Source organism: Lagopus muta, chromosome 1, assembly GCF_023343835.1.
Source record: "Lagopus muta isolate bLagMut1 chromosome 1, bLagMut1 primary, whole genome shotgun sequence".
NCBI classification, from domain to species: domain Eukaryota; kingdom Metazoa; phylum Chordata; class Aves; order Galliformes; family Phasianidae; genus Lagopus; species Lagopus muta.
In genome coordinates, this window is record NC_064433.1 from 80,407,233 (window position 1) to 80,419,806 (window position 12,574).

Sequence of the window (12,574 nt, forward strand, 5' to 3'; positions counted from 1 at the left end):
CCTCAGTTCAGATAGTTATGGTAGTAAGAAGCTGAGATGCTCTAGCAAGGAGCTGTTTCCTTCTATCACCATTATTCAGATTGCTAGCACCTGCTGACACCACCCAAAATCATAGAATCACAGGCTTAGGTTGGAAGGGATGTTAATCATCATCTAGTTCCAACCCCTGATGAGACGGTGCTTTCTCACTCGTAGGTCATAGAACTGTAGAATTGTCCTCAGGCTTCATTTGGGGCTGGCACTTCTCACCAGTCTCACAGGGCCATGCACCTACTCAAATGAGAATAGGGCTGTTACCTGAGGAATACTCACAACTCCTGTTCCTGAGAATGCACAGGACTCAACTTGTGACCCCGTGGCTAGAAAGAGTGCACTGCAAAGGCTTTGTGCTTACGAGAATGGGATACACCTGCTGTCTTTGCTTGTGCTCTAAGCCCTGCCTGCCCTGAGCCTCTTCATGTACCTTAGGAACTGCATAACCAGCTAAGCCCAGTTCTTCCGGGGCAGTTTCTCCCTCCCATCTCCCCATGCAGCTGTTGAAGCTAAATTACTCACTATAGAGGCTGACACAAAGGCAGGGGCTCTGGCTGAATGAGACTTCAAGCAATATGAATTTAAGTGGAGAAGAAGGAGTAGGAGCTGTGTTCTTATATTACAGCCGCCTCTGTTCCGAAGTTCTGAGCCAAAAGGATTGTCAAGATCAGAAACATTATCTGCATTCAAATCCCACTAGCATTATGGAATCAGAAAATACTGTAAGGGGATATTACAGATGCTTGATACTGTAATGAGCTGGGGGCAACCAAGCTGCATGCCTCTGGCATCCTCTAAATGTTGCTGCCTGATGAAGTTCAAATGTGGATACGGGAATGCGTGCACACCTGGGCACTGCTCACACCCACCTGCCCCACTGGGAAGCAGCAAGCAGGAGTAACATCCAGCCCCATGGAGCTGGCATTTGAAAATGTGACTGTAGGTACAGGCAGCCTGCAAAGGTCTCCTACTTTCCAGCAGTGCCAGTGGAAAGAGCTGTACTGAGTCTCATGTTGCAGAAAGATTTTCCCACTAAGGACTGAAGAGCTCTGTGGATTGGCATGGGCTGTACTGCTCACTCCTTATCTCATTATCCTGAAAGCTCCAACAAAGGAGAAAGGCTGCCAGCAGAGTGCACAGTTCCATCATTTGCACACGTACACAAACACACTCTCCTCTGTACACACACTGTCTACATGCACTTCCATCTATTCACATTCATCTTCTGTCTCTCTTCAGAGAGACATCTCACATGCCTGTAGAAGAGACTGTGCAGTCTCCCTCTGAGAGGTCTCCAAAAGTCACCTGATGTGGGCCTGGCACCGTGCTCTGGCTGTCCCTGCTGTGGCACAGCCATGCTGTGATTCTGGTTTTTTTTGCCTCCCAAGCCCTAATGAAGTACATGTTCCCACAGTCTTGCACAAAGAAGCTTCCATCCCATCCCTAATTTTCTAGACACGTCTACTCTTTTCCAGCAAGCTCCCATGCTCACACACTCAACCCTGAAGAGCTGTCTTGCATACACTGCATGTTCACATATGCTACTCCTGATCTAAGCCTCCACTTTTACAAACATCTCTCACTCCTGCCCAGCCACTTGTCTGCAGCAGGTGTCACAGCCTCAGATGATGAAGGCACATTGCTGAACTTCTTCAAACACCCCCAAGAAACTCTAACCGTCTCCTGCACACACTAGTCAAGAGCTATAGGGCTCAAACTGCCTGGGCTGGATCTGGCACTTGACTAGCAGATGTAAGTAAGTAGCCTGTAAGACTGCAGCTAGATGAAGCGTATTTACATGACTGGACAGTCTCAGCACAGCCAGAGCCTCAAACTTTGAAGGTCTTTGTGCTGGTCTACACAACTGCTTCAGTGCAGGGAGTCACACGTCCCCTAAAGCTTCTGATCCCACAGGCTCCATCCCTTTTCCCAATAAAGGCACCTCCACGCAAGAGGTGCCCATCTCCTCCTTCCATGTTGGACATCAGCTGCTCTAACAAGGCCCAGGTGAGGGGACACCAAACTGATCAGACCAATGCTCTGAAGCTTTATCCATAGATGTGTGAATATAGACCATTGTTCTGCTTTATTCAGGCAGTGTCCTCTGTAACCAAGAGCCCTGACCTGCAGCCTCCCTTTTATTTCCAATTTTCGGTAGAGAGTGAGAGAAGAATAGCAAATCAACGCAATTCCTTTACAACCTACAGCACCTCCTAGAGACAGCAAGCCAGGTAGCTGCGGGAGGTTAAGGTAATTGGGTGTTCTTGTTCCCTGATGACATTGTGAAGGGGATATCTGGGTATGCACTGCTGTAGGCACCATCCTTTGGAAAAAGAAGCTGAGGTGCTGTGATGGTGGAGAATGTCTTTCTAGGGGGGCTCTGGGACATGCATTTGGTGGCAGGGAGAAGACAACCCTGTCCTTCAAATAAGCGTCACCGCTCTTAGCCTAAGTAAAGTCTCTGAGCCCATATCTTCAGGGTCCCTGCTGTTCTCCCCCAGGATTTTGAGACTTTTCCTCCATGATCCCTGCAATTGCCGGCCATCTGCAGGTGGAGACTATTTATAGCGGGGAGCCAAGAGGACGCATGGCCACGGACACAGCGGCGCTGGGTGACATTCAAACTGGCTCTGAGGTTGAGGGGGTGCTGAAATGGGCCCTGGAGGAGGGCAGTACCATAAATCAGCCCGCCATCTCTCTGGCTGCAGCCTTTCTGCTGCTCCCTCCAGTGAGTGGAGGTGGCCATGCCCTAATAGGGACATCTCGGAGGCCTCCAACTCTTATTCCCTATCCCCAAATTCAGTAGGGTTTTGTGGATGGGAATGGGGCAGCAGCTGAGATGGGGTGTGCTCCCTGTGGCAGGGTGCACTGGAAGGACAGCAAGGAGGCTGTCGGCATCAGAGGCATCTGTGGAGCAGGAGAAGAGGGATGAGGAGGGGGTGTTACAGCTGCTCAAGGGTCTCGAGATGGTGTTACCGCTCCAGAGAGTGCCTGTGGATGAGGACGTTGCCTGCCTGCCTTCTTCCCAGGGCCGACACATGTCCACAGCGCCCGGGAGGAATTCGCAGGGTCCCCACCACAGGGCACTTGCAGAGCGTCTCTCCTTTCCACAGATATCTATTTTCACAAATCAGGCAGGAACTTGATATCACCAAGAGGCCCCTTCATCAAAAATGGTGGGGATGGGACAGCAGTTTCCAAAGCTGCAAGGTGACAAATACGAGCGTGGCTGGGATTAGCCCTGTTTCCTGAGGAAACAGGGCAGAAGAGAGGACCCAGAGCAGGGGAGCTGGCCAAAGCCAGGACAGGAGATGGGACTTGAGACACTTCAGAGCAGAAGAGATTGAATTGTGTGTTAGCTTGACCATGTTGTCTTAATACTGCGCTGTTACTCTCTGACTGGCCCACAGTTCAATACAAGCTGGGGCATTAAGCACCACTGGATTTGAATTTCCTTCCAGAGGGACAAGACGAGCAATAAAGGATTGATATAGCAAGATACAGGGAGAGCCCAGGACAGAAAGGCCAGGAGCACTTCATGGTGTAGCACTGCTATTTTCACAAAGCCTGGGTGCTTTTGCTACTCCATCATATGTAAGCAGTGATACTTTTGCTACCCTCAGTTTTCCAGCCACTGGTCCCTAGCACCAACCACTCCCAGAATTAAAACATCTTCAGTACCTAGACAGTGTCACGGTCCCCTGTACGATATCACAGATGCATGAGGAAGGAGAGAGTTTTTGGTCTGCCAGAGGGTGTAAGTCTTTCTCCCAGCTGTTCCCACTACTTCGGTGTCACCATTGTGGCTGGGAACTCTCTCCTGATGCCCAAGTGTCAAAGCGCAGTTGGCAGCCCGTGGTATCACCAGCAAACCCAGCGCTGTGACACAGTGGGAAGAAATCCAACCCTTATGACCTCCAGACAGCCTTATCTCAGCAAAGAGGCAACATGTGATGTGTGCCACCCATCGATGCTGCCTGGGAGCAAAATATGGGTCATCTGTGCCTCCTGTGCCATCCTGACAGGGCACAATGTCCTCCAGCATTCCTGCTGCTCATGCTGGACTCTGGTTTTCCCCACAGCTGGCAGCTCAGGTCCTGGAGCCTAGGAGCATCGGCTTTGGGATGGTAGATTCCAAGAAGGATGCCAAACTCGCCAAAAAGCTAGGTAAGTCCCATGTTTGCTATCTCCAGAATAGCTTGGATACCGTGGTGTGAAAACTCCATGCTCTTCCTGCACAGACAGCTCTGATACAGTGATGCAGAACCAACACCTATTGAAGCAACAAGTGTCCACAGATGCCATCTGGTTCCTGGAAGGGTGATCCCCAGCCACTAATAGGAACTTCAGCCTTGCAATGGCAACCAGGTGCCACCCCTTCCTGAGTTGCTCCCCAGATATAAGAGGAATCCTCCATCCTCCTGTTTCCACCCCTTGAAACAGCTGCCCTCTAGTAGCTATGTAGTATTTTTTCATATTTCATCCCACAAAGAATATGGAAATACTACGGCATGCAAATACAATGGTACTTAAATACCACACTAGGCTTAACACCAGAGACTTATTTTCTTTCCTAAATTACAGGGTGTCACAGTATATGTGAAAATAAAGCAGAGAGCTTCTGCTTCTCCAGAAAGCAGTACATATCCCTGTCATCATGCACTGCAGGGCTCAGAGCCCCTCATCTTGGAGACTTCATCAAGATGGTGTGGCATCCAGTCCTCAGCTCAGTCATGTGCCAGCCTGCCTTCTGCACCATCTCCAACAAATGCTTCTAACTTTTCCCAAAGCAAGCTAAGCATATGAGAGTTTAAAATTTGCTTTGACTTCTTGGTCATTTTTTACATTCACAGAGTTAAGTCTCCTCTAGGCTCACGAGATCATTAGGATTGTTTCTGACTTGACCAACCAAGTCAACAGGCAACTGCATTTCCCCAGGAGGTGTTGCTAGAATAACCAGCAAGATGCTTCGATGTAAAAAGAGTGATGCTTTTAGTGACCTGTTGATCACATGATATTTCCTGTTTCCTTCTTTCAGGCTTGGTTGAAGAGGGAAGTCTCTATGTCTTTAAGGAGGATCGGTTGATTGAATTTGACGGGGAACTGGCCACAGACGTCTTGGTGGAATTCCTCTTGGATGTAAGCACAGATAAGTTCAGACAAAGCCTCTCAGAGAAGACTTTGCACTCACTTTGCAAAAAAACACAGGTTATCTCTATTTGAAACTCCATCCCTGTTTGCTGCACACCAGCATGCAAATGATGTTGTTTGCCAGCTTCCCAAATACTTGACCATGAGTTCCCTGAAAAGCCAGGACCTTTATATGCCATCAACCACTTATGTCTTAAATATATTTTTTTCTCTCTTTCCTGTTTGTGGAATATTTGGTTGCTCAACCAGGGAGCAAGCAACAGTCGCACATAAATTCCAACTAAAGCAGAGCTTTTCTGGCAGCCTGGTAGTGATGGAGTCCTCATTTATGTGGCTTAAACCCCAACAGCACAACAGCAGGAGGGAGATGTGCACAGTGGAGTGTTACTGGTAAGGGGTGCAGCATAAGCCACCTCACGAGGCTCCGTTTGCCATGCTTTGTGGTGCACCACGGATAGTACAAGTTCTGCAAAGAAAGGAGGAGAGTAAGGATTCCTATTTGTATGTTTTCCACTCAAGGAAAAACGCATAGAAAAGCAGGGAAATAAAAGCAAACACATCAGTGGTACCTGGACAGCCTGATCTCAAACAAACCCAGTGTTTCTCTACTGCACTTCAGGTTATGCAGTGGCATGCCTGCATTTGTTTTCCTAGTGAAGCCACACGCAATTTACACCAGTATTGCTTGGCACATCAAAACAAAACAAATAAATAAATCAGACCAAATCCTTCCCCCAGCAGTGTCTGGTTAAGAAATAAAGTTTGGACTAAAACTAGGATAAACTAGCTGATTGGTCTTCCAACTTTTTCATCAGAACTGTGATGTGTCTGGGGCCAAAGAACAGATTTAACCCACCATGCACATGTAGACCAACCAGGAAATTTCACTTCTAGACTTCCCACTGCTCCGTTTTTTGGTCACACTCTAGCATGTTCTTTTAAATATTTTTCCAAAATATCTTAATAATGGTCTCTTCCAGCAAGCTACACTTAAAAACAGGTATGTCCCTCATTCACAGAAGAACACAGTCCTCATACTGCAGTCCTTTTAACCATTCTACCATCTTCACAGCCTCTCCAAAGCCAGCTGCAATCACTACACTTTATCTCCCATCACAGCATCTATTTGGGTCACCCATACTTCTCTCAGCGTTCCTCTGAATGCTTCAGCCTGTGCAGTGAACCTATTAAATGCTCCTTCTGAAGGTGACCTACGTGTCTCAGTTAGTTTCTCACAGAGAGGCAGAGAGCACCAAACAGGGTTTCCAGCAGCAGATAAATTAGGTGACCTCTTTCTCCCCACTTAAGCAGCTAGTGACACAGTCTGGCAGTTACGGGTTGGTGCAGCAAATTGTTGTGTTATCAAATGCATTTGTCATGGCAGTTGCTAGAAGACCCTGTGGAAATCATAAACAGCAAGCTGGAGCTTCAAGCCTTTGACCAAATTGATGACGAAATCAAACTGATCGGCTACTTCAAAGGAGAAGACTCTGAACGTAAGATGATTATGTTCCTTGTGGGAGCCTTGGTGAGGGTGCTGGGGGTTATATGTTCCTGTTCATTAACATTAAGGAGACAAGCGGTTGCAGTGCATTAGTCACTGGAGGATGAGGTAGGGTTGCAAAAGTGAGCTTCTGCTTTTGCTGTGCATAAGCCCATTCCTACACCCTTGGGCTTGCTTCACAGGGCTGCTGATTTTAGCCCCTGCTTAATGTAGCATTTTGGGATCTGTAGTGGAGCTGCACGAAGTGTATTCTGTTCACTCTACATGAAACGGTTCTTGTTTGTAAATCCTGAAGGTGTGTAAGAAACACATCTGCTGTATTTTGTAATAATTTATATTTGCCTCCTGTACTGATCAGAATGAGACCAGATGTCTATGAAATCTTTCCTTCATTCCCCTTTTCTCCTTACAGATTACAAGGCATTTGAAGAGGCTGCTGAACACTTCCAACCGTACATCAAGTTCTTTGCCACATTTGACAAAGGGGTAAGCATCCACACACCTCATCATTGGGAGATCATAGACTCCTTTCTGCACAGCTTAAAGCCTTTCCACTGCGAAGGTATAGGCTTTGAAGCAAGAAGTTGAGAGAAGGCTTTCCCTAAAACTCTGAGTGTGAGGGTTAGAATGGCCATGAGCATCCTATTCTGGGTAACTCTTTTGGTGCAAGAGGGTTGAACCAGATGACATCAGAGGCCTCTTCTAGACTCAATCATGCTGTAATTTTGTGAACTACCGGTCAACAGTGCTCCCACCTTCCTTCAGCTCTGCATCTGCCCCTGGCCCTCCTTGATCACGAGCTGTCACTTGCACATTCACAGTGGGCATGTCACTGCAAAGATAGATCAAGGCTGGTATGCGTAAGCGAGGATTGGGAGTCTTTTGCTCTGTTGTAGCTCATTTCCTCCTTTGCTATTTGAGGCTGTTAACGTCTCAAATGGACAAGATAGGTGTACTCTGGCTTCAGGCTCCTCGTGTGCAACACCTAGACAGAAATGAACTGGAATGGAATAAATGAGAGCTGTTCAAATAGGGGTCATTAAGACATACAAATCAACAGAAGCATATTGTGCAAGAAGGTGTTTATTGCACAAGCCGTGTTTATCACAAAGCCTTGCTCTGCCTGTAATTTCCAAATCCACAACTTATACAGCATTTTCCAGAAGCTCAGAATGTTCCTGGATTTAGTATCTGGCTCTAGCTTTTCATTTTGAGCATTCCTGTAACTTGTAGTATTTCTGTCTGCTTTTGCATTGGCTCTGTTCGAAGATTAAAAGCCATTTCTGTAGTGGGGAGTCAGATTTGGATCTGGTTTTGGGAACCAGCTCCAGCTCCATTAGGCTTGCAGGACAAAGATTCTTGCTCTGCCACAGTGCTTGGTACTTAGAAAGAATCAGTGCTTTTTTTTTTCTTTTTTTTTCTTTTTTTTTGCAAGGACATATTCATTCATATTTTGCTGGCCACACTAAGAGTGCACTTTGAGGGAGAGAAAATTGCTTGGCATCAACTCTTGCACCAGCAGAGGCTCTGGATGCACAGGATGCACCTCAGGCTCATTCAACTGTGACCATTTGAACTCCCACAGGTTGCTAAGAAACTGGGTCTGAAGATGAACGAGGTGGATTTCTATGAACCATTCATGGATGATCCTGTTCACATCCCCGATAAACCTTACACAGAAGAGGAACTGGTTGAATTTGTGAAGGAGCACAAAAGGTATGTAGCAGTCAGGATTCTCCTGGCCATAGTAAGAGGGCAAAGGTGTCCTTCATTGCAGGTTGCCTCTCCAGGACAGTCCTTCTCAGTAAAAATGAGGATGGCTACCACATATTGGCTGTTTGTTCACCCATTCTTGAGATTTTGGTGAATCTTTCTACTCCCTTATTCCACTTAAAGGGTTAAAAATGTAGGTTGCTCTGAAAGTAATTCCTCCTATTTATTTCTGTGGAAAATATGACAGATGCAAAGAGCACAATAATGCTGTCTGATAGAGCAAATTCTCAGCCACAAAGCACTACTTTTCAACATAATCACCATCATTACTAACTCATTTTCATCAGTGGTGGACAAGAGCCTACATGCCACTCTCACTGAAATCTGTGCTAGTGGAAGTGACCCACTGTTTCACAGCTGCTATCATGGTGTTGTTGCCCATGCAGTTCATCTTTCATTGGCCTCGAAAAGATGGAAGTCAGAAGGTGCCAAATCTGGACTATACAGTAGGTATGGTAGGACAGTCCAGCCAAGTCTGGCAATTTGCTCCATGGTCTTCAGACTGGTATGTGACCTGGCATTATCGTGTTGCAAGAGAAAAGCTGTATTCTTCTCTAGCTTGAATTTGAAAGTTCAAGCCTTCATCTTAGTCAGTGTCACAATGTAGTGGTCAGAGTTGATGCTTTGTCTGGGTTCTAGGAAATCTGGCAGGATCACCTCTTTTCTGTTCCAAAAGACAGTTTTTTAATGTCTGAGAAGACATTACTTCATCCACTGAGAGCTGTATCTTGAATTTTTCTTTGATGGGGAATTCACATGTCGCCACTTCATGGACTGCCATTTTGATTCTGACTTATAGTGTTAGCACCACATCTTGTCACTGGTAAAGATACAATCCAGGAAACCATAATCTTCAGCCTCGTATTGGTTAAACAGGTCCTGTCAACCTTGCATACAGTGTACTTTCTGTTTCAGTGTGAGAATCTGTGAGACCCATCTGGCACTGCGATATTCCAATGTTTTCACCATCGTTTCTAATGCACTGAAGCTGATATTCAGTTCCGTACATAGTTCTGTAGCTGCAATCTGCTGATTCATGTGGATGAGCTGATCAAGACACTCTTCATTTCAAGGCATGACAGCTGTACATGGCCATCTGAAACATGGCTTGTCTTTCACATCGCCATTGCTGCTGAAGAAATGCTCCACCTACTGCCTCACTGTGCTGACACCCCCTGTTTGGTGTCCACAAATGTTCTACATGTGTCAATGAATGTAATTGAGTGCCATTTTTTTCCTGCATGGAGGAATTAAATGACACACTTTTTGCTTCATATGCTATTCCATAGCAGACCCCATTCTGTTACACCACTCCTCTGATGCCATCTGTCACATGGCAAAGATTCAACCTCTACTGCCGTAACACTCACATCTGCTTCTGATGTCATGGGCCAAAATAATAAAATAGGAGGCAGTACTTTCAGAGCAGCCTTTGTATAAGGGCATAACTACCTATGAGGTGCTTTATTAAGTACTGCACTGCCAGACAGCCTTAGGAAGGGACTGTTCTGTCCTGAGATATCTCTGAGCTGGTGTGGCCTCAATTAAAGAGGTTTTGTGTGCCATAACATAGGAGGGATGTAAAATTGTTATAGAGTAACCAAAGGAGGACTACAAAGATAGGGAAGGGTCTGGAGGGCAGCAGATATGAAAAGCAGCTGAGGTCCCGTGGTTTGCTTGGCCTAGAGCAGAGGAGGCTGAAGGAAGACCTCATGGTAGCCTGCTGCACTGAGCTCTGCTCTCTGGTGACAGAGACAGCACTCAAGGGAATAGCATGGAGTTGTGTTGGGAAGTGTCAGGTTGGGGGTTAAGAAAAGGTTCTTCACCAGAAGATGGTGAAGGCTGCCCAGGGCAGCCCTGAGCTGCCAGAGTTCAAGGAGTAGACTAGAGGGAATCAAGTTGTACCAAGGAAGGTTCAGGCTGGATATTATGAAAAATGTCTTCTCAGAAAGAGTGGTGACACATTGGCACAGGCTGCACAGGGAAGTCATTGAGTCACTGTCATTGGAGGCGTTCAAGAAATGTTTAGATGTGGTACTAAGGGACATGGTTTAGTGGGCAATATGGAATCACAGAACCAATATATTACGTCAATGTTTTCCTCATCCACCAGGTGGGTAACTCCATCATAGAAGGAGATCACGTTGGTCAATATTGATGGGGGGTGGACGGTTGGACTAGATGATCTTGGAGATCTTTTCCAACCATGGCGGTTCTATGATTCTATGACTGTTTAGACATAGGCTTTCAATTTTGGGTAGTGCATTGTGAAGCCAGGAGCTGGATTCAATGATCCTTGGGGATCATTATAGAATATCCTTCCAACTCAGGATATTCTATAATTCTTTTACTTTTGCATCCTTACAAATAAATACAGCACATGACAATCACACAGGCTATCCATTGCTCATGCAAGCTGCATTTCACCACAGACATCTAAGGAACTTGAAAGGGGCTGAAGAAAAGCAGAATCTTTGAAGTTGCTAGAGCACCCCAAACAGTGGAGATTTGCATTTGTGCACACACAGGGGTTAGAGATAGGGATTGCTGAATGCAAGTCTTGCAAACAGATCTGTGCTTTTTCTGAATTATGAAGGGGTCCTTTATCTTCCATGTACTCTCAGGTCACTTTGCTGACCTCCTGGACTTCCTTCCCATCTTCTCTCTCAAGCTCTTCTGTCAAGTAGCAGCATCAAGAAGATGTTTAAACACAGACAGCTAAATACTATAGTCTAGTGAGGCATGCTCTCTATCAGCACAAAATTGCAGTGGAAACACGTGAATGCACTCAAAGATCCTTGTCACAGAATTTCCTTTCTCTAAGAGCTGCCCCTAGAAAACAGCTAGGCAAAGCATCTGAAACACTAGATACAAGTATGAGATATGCATTCATCCAACATAATCTCCAGTTTCAGTCAAACAGCAGTGAGGACACTTGCTGGGTCAAGAATTGTAGCCCTGTCCTTGTGCTTAGTGTTTTTTTCTTCAAATTCTGCAGTTATTCTTCACTTCATTTCTATTTTGCTGCATAAAGTATCTAAACGTAAGGAGTTCCAAAGCTGAATTGTGTATTGCATCGAAAGAGTATTCCTCTTTGTTCAGTTTATACCAGCTGCCTTATAATTTTACTGTGTGCCTACCAACTGTGCTCTGAGAAACAATGACTAGCCTGGTTCATTCCTTGTGAACGGTAAACATTTTTCACACTCCGTACCAAATCCCTCTTCAGTCACTTATTTTTCAAGACAAATAATTTTCTTTAAGTTAATCTCCACAAAATAGAGGCCATTCCAAACCTTTCTTTACCACTGCCATCTTTTCATGGGACTGTTTTGGTTGTCCTATATCATTTCTGTGACGGGATATTCTGGACAACAAATGCATTCAGTGAGGGGGTATGCACAGTGGAGTTGTCTATTGCTATAATGATATGATGTCTTTTGCTCTTTAGCCATTTCCCAACCATTTGCAACCTCTTTTTGTTTTGTTTTGTTTTTGGAACTGCTGCTTTCTCAGTTTATGACACCTGGGCCCCTTCCCTTAGAGGCAATAATTAATGATAACTAATTTAGAGCCCATTGTTGGACCTGTATAATCAGGGCTGCTTTTCTGCAAATGTGTTACTTCCTATATGTCTATCCATCATGAAGACACTCAGGTCTCTGGAGATGCCTTTGTAACTCCTCTCCGTCAGGCCTGGTGTGGACCATCTGAATAATTGGGTATAATAAGCAAATGCTGTCATCTTCCAATTTCCTACCTTTCTTCAGATAATGTAAGAATACATTATGCATATGATCCTGCCAAAGCATATGCTGTGAATGTTAACTGGCTCCTCGGAGCCATCAGGAACCTTTAAAAACCTGAACATCCATTCCCTGTTTCCACTGCTCTGGCAGAGAGGCAAACATAAGCAACAGGCTTCACATCTCACAGGATGCCCCCTCATCTTGATGATATGCTGCCACTCACTTTACCAGTTTCTCCAAAAACCTAATGGACCCACTCTTTTTGCAACAACTTGCAGGGCTTCTCTGCCGTGAAGAGCTGTTCTGCTTGGAACACTGATGCCACAGTCAGCAGAGACTCAAAGGGTCCCTTGTGCTTATCTGC

At 45.7% G+C, this 12,574-nt stretch overlaps 1 protein-coding gene across 1 annotated transcript in view; it reads left to right on the forward strand.

Annotated features, from left to right (window-relative positions):
• CASQ2 (calsequestrin 2) overlaps positions 1–12,574 on the forward strand; it is a 38,579-nt gene that overhangs the window by 8,877 nt on the left and 17,128 nt on the right. The window contains exons 2-6 of the mRNA XM_048944862.1: positions 4,116–4,200; positions 5,072–5,172; positions 6,569–6,680; positions 7,101–7,174; positions 8,274–8,404. Of these exons, the coding sequence (XP_048800819.1) occupies positions 4,116–4,200; positions 5,072–5,172; positions 6,569–6,680; positions 7,101–7,174; positions 8,274–8,404 (503 nt within the window). The remainder of the gene's footprint in view (positions 1–4,115; positions 4,201–5,071; positions 5,173–6,568; positions 6,681–7,100; positions 7,175–8,273; positions 8,405–12,574) is intronic.